This window comes from Zea mays, chromosome 5 (assembly GCF_902167145.1).
Source record: "Zea mays cultivar B73 chromosome 5, Zm-B73-REFERENCE-NAM-5.0, whole genome shotgun sequence".
In the NCBI taxonomy this organism is placed as follows: Eukaryota; Viridiplantae; Streptophyta; class Magnoliopsida; order Poales; family Poaceae; genus Zea; species Zea mays.
The window spans coordinates 5817596-5825421 of record NC_050100.1 but is presented as its reverse complement, the minus strand read 5'-3'; the positions used below and the strand labels follow the sequence as shown (position 1 = coordinate 5825421).

The window sequence follows — 7826 nt, the reverse complement described above, 5'->3', positions numbered from 1 at the left end:
AAACATTCACAAAATTCCCGCATATCCCTGATGCCATAATCATGGTTTTTGCAGTAAACAGTTGCTAGTAATAGCCAGGCTTCTGGACCACCATACACACAGCTAGTCAAAAATTCCGTTCTTCGCCACGGTAAAAGTGAAACCATTATTACTAGCGGCATCAGGTGCCAAGTGCCAGCAACCACAAAAGTTACGCCCGATTATACGCCGCCCGCCGTGCAGGTGGAGGTGGTGAAACCTATGACCGTTACTAAACGGAAAAACTACAGCGAAACAGCACTCGCCTCGTCTCTGATCTCTGCGCAGTAGAGTGTCCAGTAACACTGTTCCTGTGGGCCCTACTCTCTCATTGGTCGTGCCGTACGTACTAGTAGGTAGAGCAGCTATGTGCCTCTTTTCTATTTCCTAATTCCTATAGAAACCAATATTTAAAATTTTAATACCGTTATTTTTTATGACATACAATATTTGAAGTGTTTGTAGTATTTTTTATTTTTAGATATTAATTGGTTCAGTATTTAAAAATTTTCTTCAAGAATATGTATACGCATATTATTTATATGCGTATTTGATGAATGTGGGTACGTTGTGCAATGTATAGTTCTAATAGAAAAAAACTAGCTCCAACCAAAAAGGAAGCCGCAACCTACCGAGACCCCGTCTGTCTGGCCGCCTCGTCCTGGCAGCAGGCCACAGCGAAGCGCGCCCCCGCCGCTGCGCGTTTGGATCCGTCTCGGCTCCAGCTCGTGTCCCCACGGCCACCCTCGCGCCCATCCTGAAGCCCACACTCCGTCACTGACATCCAGGCCACGGAACCCGGGCCCGACTGGGCGACTGGGGCGTGTGCGTTTGGTGTCTCAGTCATAGCCACAGCCACGGTACACCAGGATCCAGCCTGGCTCCTACTCCACGGGCTCCGCCGTTCCTCACATATACCAACTCGTCCCCTCTTATCTCCGTCCACCACGCATCATCGCCCCTCGCTCGCTCCGCAATTCCGCATCGCCTCCTATCCTTCGCCCGCCAACCTCGGCGGGTCAGGGCGTGTTTCGCGCGGGGGCTGTGGCAGGAGGAGGAGCAGCAGCAGCGCGCCATGGACCCGTGCCCGTTCGTGCGGGTGCTGGTGGGCAACCTCGCGCTCAGAATGCCGGTGGCGCCGCCCGCCTCCGGGGCCGGCGCGGGCGTCCACCCGTCCACGTCGGCGTGCTACTGCAAGATCCGGCTCGGGAAGATGCCGGTCCAGAGCGTCCCGGCGCCGCTCGTGGTCACCGACGGCGGCGAGCAGACGCCGGCGTCCGGGGCACTCGCCGCCGCGTTCCACCTGTCGAAGGCTGACCTGGAGTGGTTCGACGGGAAGCCCTCGCTCTTCTCGTCGCGGCGCGGGGCAGGGGACGCTAGCCTGAAGGTGTCGGTCTACGCCGGCCGGAAGGGGAGTGCCTGCGGCGTCAGCTCCGGGCGGCTGCTCGGGAAGGCTACGGTCCCGCTCGACCTCAAGGGCGCCGAGGCCAAGCCCGCCGTGCTGCACAGCGGCTGGATCTCCATCGGGAAGCGGGCCGGGAAGGGCAGCCCGGCGGCGGCGGCGGAGCTCTGCCTCACCGTGCGCGCGGAGCCGGACCCGCGGTTCGTCTTCGAGTTCGACGGCGAGCCGGAGTGCAGCCCGCAGGTGCTGCAGGTGCGCGGCAGCATGAGGCAGCCCATGTTCACATGCAAGTTCGGGTGCCGCAGCAACAGCGACCTGCGCAGGCCGGGGATGCGGCGTGAGCGCGACGCCAAGGAGCGCAAGGGGTGGTCGGTGACGGTGCACGACCTGAAGGGGTCCCCCGTGGCGATGGCGTCCATGGTGACGCCGTTCGTGCCGTCGCCGGGCACGGACCGCGTGAGCCGGTCCAACCCGGGCGCGTGGCTCATCCTCCGGCCCGCGGCCGACGGCGCCTGGGAGCCCTGGGCGCGCCTCGAGTGCTGGCGCGACCGCCGCGGCGCCGGCGCGTCCGACAGCCTGGGCTACCGCTTCGACCTCCTCGTCCCCGGCGTGGACCACGCCGCCGTCGCCCTCGCCGACTCCTCCATCCCCTCGTCCAAGGGCGGCAAGTTCGCCATCGACCTGACCGCCGCGCAGCCGCTCAGCCGGGGCGGCACGCCGGGGTGCAGCCCGAGAGGCAGCGGCGACCTGAGCAAGTGGCCCCTGGGGAACTACCGCGGCTTCGTCATGTCCGCCGCGGTCCAGGGCGAGGGCCGGTGCAGCAAGCCGACGGTGGAGGTCGGGGTGGCGCACGTCGGGTGCGCCGAGGACGCGGCGGCCTTCGTCGCCCTCGCCGCGGCCGTCGACCTGAGCATGGACGCGTGCAGGCTCTTCTCCCACCGGCTGAGGAAGGAGCTCTCGCACCCGCAGGCCGACCTACTCCGGTGACCCACCGGACCGGCGGCAACCCACGAATCACGAGCGAATTGTACATAGGTAGTTGAGGTAGATGTGTGCTTTATTAGCGTGCGTTTGTTTGCTGGAGTAGTTCGGTTCCGCTGATCGGCTAGTTGATGGTGGTCGCCTTTTTTTTTCGTGAGCGCTGAGTTCCTGAGTGCGGTGTGGTGTGATTTTTTTGGCTGGTTGCTTCGCTTTAGCCATATGTAGGGTGGTTCTTTTTTGGATCTCCGTAACTTAAGGCAATTTGTGATCATATGGACTATGCTTCCAGGTTTTTTGAATTCAAAATGAATGAGCAACGATTGCTAGGCTGGTGCCTGCACTGCAGTGATCCGCGTCACTGCTTTCTTCTATAGCGCATGGCAAAGCTCTGGCCATCCTTTTGTTTTGCCCGGGAAATCGAGGCTGTTTTGGGGTGGACATACGGTTAGACCGACACGCCTTTTTGCAAAACAGGCTAGTGGTCCTAGATGGAGCTGTGGATCAATACAGACATTTTCATTTTCAGGAGGAAAAAAAAAGGAGGGGCGGGGCCGCGGGGGTTGGCGGTGAAAGGCAGGGCAAGGGACAGTACGAGCTGTGCGGACGCATGGGCGCGGCAGGCGGGCAAAGCGGGGGAGGTGGGTGGTGGGGGAGCACAGCGGGGCGGCGTGACCCTCCGTCGCGGGCTGGCAGGAGTGGGATTCTGGGATTGGCGCCCAGCTATGCATACTCGCTCCTTTTCTTGTTGACTGCCCGGCGCCCGCTTGCAGCTGCGGTGGAGCTGGGTCCGCCCACTCTGGGCAAAAAGGAATCCAACGCATAGTAGAAAAAAAAAGGAGGGACCGAGGGAGAGGAGAGGACTGCGTTGAGATTCGTTTCAGGTTCATGCAGTGCTCGTTTTCTCTTGGCATTGGCATCGCGCTGTTATTTTTTAAGCCAGTAAAACCTTGTTGTCCATCTAAGTGTTGCTAATAATGTGTTATGTGTGGTACTATCTAAGTGTTGCTATTTTATCCGGTTATCCATGATGTTCTTGAATAGACTATTGGATGATGCTAGAAATTTTGTAATGACATTTAAATAGATATACTTGACAATATAAATATTTAATTTTTATAGATATGAATGACTCGATGGGTGACATATACACATGTGTATAGTTATAGAGGTAAATCTATACCCACCGGTGGATATGGATGATCTGATAGGCGTGGTTATGGCAAATCCTCATGCCACAAGCCTTCCTGGACCAAACCTCTAGCTCGACCGAAGCCTCTATAAGCTTACATCCACACTTAAAAGATTATCCAGTCATTTCTCACTATGTTTTTGGACGTTACAACCTTGATGCCACGTGCACTGCGGGGTGTGGGGTGGGCAACAAGATAAGTTCTGCATGGACTACGTTTTTCGATCAACAAAATACATCTTCACCATATCTAATAACACAAAGTGTGCCCAATAGTTACCTTACGACTGCGCGCGGTTTGAGCAATTCAGATGCTAAAACAACTAGCTTTTTTTTTTCTTCTTCTTCCAGCTGGACTGGACAGAGTAGATAGATTACACAGTTGGAAAGCGCTGGGCAGCAAAAGGTGGAGTAGTGTCCGGCTGCAATGCATGCTATCGTGCACATACAACGGTGGAGTAGAGTCCGACTGCGAGTGCCAGCGTCGCGCCGAGACCCGGAGGCCTATCTCCGCACCCTCGGGGTAAACTGGACCATGACCAGCAAAAGGTGAAATGAAGCTCGATTTCGCAGCTCCCTGGACGCAAATCAGCTCCGGCCAGCTGGATCTTTCGGGGCTCCGATGATCCGTGCGTGAATCAGTTTGGTTTGAAGGCGGTCCTTGAATCGCATGCAGACGACCCAGCTGAGAACTGCCAATATCGCTTGTGTATGTGGTCGTTAACAAGGCAGAAGCCGAGATTGCACAAGCAGATCACGACAGCTCACGCCGGCGCCGCTTTGGATCATGACGAGAAGAAACCGATGAGCCACAAACAAGCGACGGCTAGCTGGTCCGGTCGTAATCGGCAATAGCATAGCCCACTAGGCCCCGTACTTGCCGCGGAAGCTGCACGCCACACCCAAGCTGGGTGGAGATCGTTACGTACGGCGGCACCGGCCGCACAGGCACAGGTCCCCCGCCTTGCGATGCGTTGCCACGGCGACGGCACACGCACTCACGCAGACAGGAACCCGATCCCTGTGGCTGTCGTCAGCACTGTATCACGTACGCGTACGCCATACTTGCGTCCCGTGCTTCGGCACCTGCGTTTTGTTCCCCGTGCTGGGCCAATCTTGCCAAGAAACGGGCCGTGTGTTACAGGTCGTAAACGCCACGTTAATAAGAAGGCCAAGCCCAATAAAGGTGAAGAAAAACAAAACAAAAAAGGTCCTATCATATGGACTATACGAAAATGAGAGGCCGAACACGGTGGCCGTCACAAGCGTCGGAAGCGACACCGGTGAATAAAAAACAGCCTGAAACGGTCGGTTACAATATTTATTCATATAGATAATATATCAGGATTTTTTTCGCTCACATAGGCAATGCAATGCGCATCGGATCGAGGCACAAAAGAACAGGCTGTTTGCCAACAGTTTCGGCACCTGGAGCAGAGAAGGCTACCAACAGTACCTAGAATTAACCCTTCTTTCTGATCGCTGTAAACCGGCCACTAGTACTGTTTTGAGTAGTCCAGGAAACAGAGAATGCACAGTCCCAACCCAACACAAAAGCAACGTTCTGCCGGTCATGGTTTCTGTCTGCACAAGTGCACAGAAAGGTAAACTGTTTCCTTTACACCAGGCGGTAAAAAAAAAAGGTGCCATGACTCATGATGCATATGACGCAACCTTGGTCGCTGCGTGCACCGACCTTCCCTGAGATCATCTGAAGAGATGTTAGTAGATGGGGCTGTACATGCCCTAATCCTCTGCATGCTGGCATGGCCAGATTGGCCGGGCGATCAGGATAGAGCTGGAGCTGGGTGATCGCTGAACAGGGACCTGCCCTGGCTGAGCCTCACCTGCTGCCCCGGAGACCACATTCAAGCTGGGCGTGGTCTTCAGTCTTCTTGTACCCATTCATCATGTTTCTGCACAGCAGTTGTGCTCATTCAACCTTTGTGCAAAGCGAGCTGTTTCTGGGAGTAGTAGGACTAGCGATTGACAAATCTATGTACTTCCACACGGGGGCGTGCAAGTGGCGCCGGCCCTGACGCCTAATTAAGCCAGAGTTTTGCTTCATTCAAGACCTACGCATGGTTTAGCAGCGCTACGACCACGAGCCATAGGCTCTCTGATATATACTAGTCAGCACCCTCCCTCTAACCAAGGCCGAAAGTCATCATCTCGTTAAAAAAAACGATCGCCAACGCCACTAGCAGTAGCAGGAGAGGCGCATAGTATAGTAATCCGTAAGGTCTTGTTCGTTTGTGCCGGATTGATGGGTCGGAACGATTCCTAGCCGAATTACTGTTGGAACTTGCTCTCAGCAGCAAGAAGGCCAACAAGGGTGAACAGTGGTGACAACAGGGTTACGTGCACGGAGGCAATAACTCTGTTGATCTAGCCTCTCACGGGCACTGTGCGGGGGTATTTATAGGTATCTGAGTGCCCAGCATCTTGTGTTAAGAACGCATGTGCCCTCAGACACCTATTTTATCCCCAGAATATTCCCATAAAGCAGGGTTACAAGCTGTAATTACAAGTATTCCTTTACAAGTTAGGCCCGTAATGCAGAGGCGGCCACGCGGGGCCCGTTACAATGGGCCAGATCACTCGTGGGCCTTGGGACTGAACGAGGACGCGCCGTGGGAGGACGTCGCCGCAGGCCTTCGTCAAAGTGCCGAGTCTGCGAAGGGTGTCCCTGCCCGCTTTGTCTCTGTCGGAACAGCGGCTGCAGCGAAGGCCTCGAGCGAAGGGTGGCGTCTATGCCTTCGCCCCAACATTTGCCCTCCGAGGGACCAGTTCGACAAAGTCACCTGGTGCCGAAGACGTCGCTAGATGGCGGAGACGCTGCCCTCGCTCGAAGTGGTTCCGCGGGGGTTTTTGATGTGACCGTTGATGGACGGCGTACTGTTGGATTGCAGGCTTCCCGAAGCGTCGCGGCCTGTCGGATTGCGGGTTTCCCGAAGAGCCGCGCCCTGCCTATAAAAGGGGGCGGGGGCCGGCGCTGTTTTGAACTTTGCCTTCCGCGCTCCGTAAAACCCTAGCCGCCCGCCGTCTTTCTGCTCTTCTTCCTCCGCTGCTTCTTTTGCTCGCCGGCGTTCTGGCTCGTGTGAAGCAAACCGCCCGCCGCCGCCGACGGTACGTAGCAATGCCATCTTCTTCTTCTTCCGCCGACGCCACGCCGCCGGCCGCCGCCTCGTCTGAGGAGACGTTGAGTAGCGTGATGGTGGAGGAGTTGCGCGCCGGCGACTCTGTTGAATTTGGAGTGTCACGGATGACGTCTGCCCGCATTGAAGATATGCAGCGGTTGGGCTATTTTGGCGGCGGAGTCGCTCGTGCTCCGGGGACGGAGGAAGTCCCCGAGCCGGAGGGCGAGTTGGTTGTTTTCGAGGCGTTCTTCGTCGCCGGACTCCGCTTGCCTGCGCACCGGTTTGTTGGCGAGGTCCTGCGTAGATTCAGCGTTCAAATACATCAGTTGACACCGAACGCCATAGTGGCACTGGCGAAGTATGTCTGGGCGACGACTTCGTACGGCGGACAGCCGTCAGTTGAAGTTTTTGCGAAGAATTATTGTTTGCATTGGCAGAAAAGGGTGGTTGAGGGCGGAGTTGCCCAGTTCGGGTCATGCACGTTCACGCAGAAGACCGGCAAGACCACAATGCCAGTAGTGGAGTTGGTCCCGTGCGCCCGCAACAAGTGGGGCAATTGGAATGAATTTTGGTTTTATGTTGCTGAGGCCACTGTCGAAGGCCAAGCAGGACTCCCCGTGTCTGAAATGTGCTCTCACTATTACTCTGCGTATCCGTCTTTTGAAGTGGCAGAAGAGGATGCAGACGAAGGGGCCCTTCGGAGCGCCGCCGGTCAGAGCAGCGGTCGTGATTTAGTTGAAGAGTTCGCGGCGTACGGGGTCTGGCCCTTGGCGCACGGCTGGGCGCTGGGCGAAGTATGCCCTCGCCAGATGCCTTTCCACGGAGGAAGGGTGGTACGAAGTCCTGCCTTCGCACTTAATTTGCGAAACCGTGACCCGGCCGCCTTTGTGCGTGATGCGGAGGACTTGGCGGTGCGGCTCGTGGGGCGTTACGTGCCGAGGACGGAAGGCCAGCGCAGCTTTGATATCCGCGGGTCAAATGAACGTTTGAACAGGGTCTTCGAATTAAATCAACTGCCGTACGACGGCTACCCTGGTCAAGACGAAGCGGACCGCCGTGGGAAGAAACCGGCGGTGGAGGCTGGAGGCGACCCTGC

The 7826-nt window shown here is 56.6% G+C and overlaps 1 protein-coding gene across 1 annotated transcript; it reads left to right on the top strand.

The window, feature by feature from the left end:
* The first annotated feature begins 983 nt into the window (after positions 1-983).
* Positions 984-2716, top strand: LOC100273612 (Formin-like protein 18). The gene has a single exon (NM_001148028.1). The coding sequence runs from the start codon at positions 1094-1096 to the stop codon at positions 2405-2407; it is 1314 nt and encodes a 437-aa protein (NP_001141500.1). The 5' UTR covers positions 984-1093; the 3' UTR covers positions 2408-2716.
* The last annotated feature ends 5110 nt before the right edge of the window (positions 2717-7826 follow it).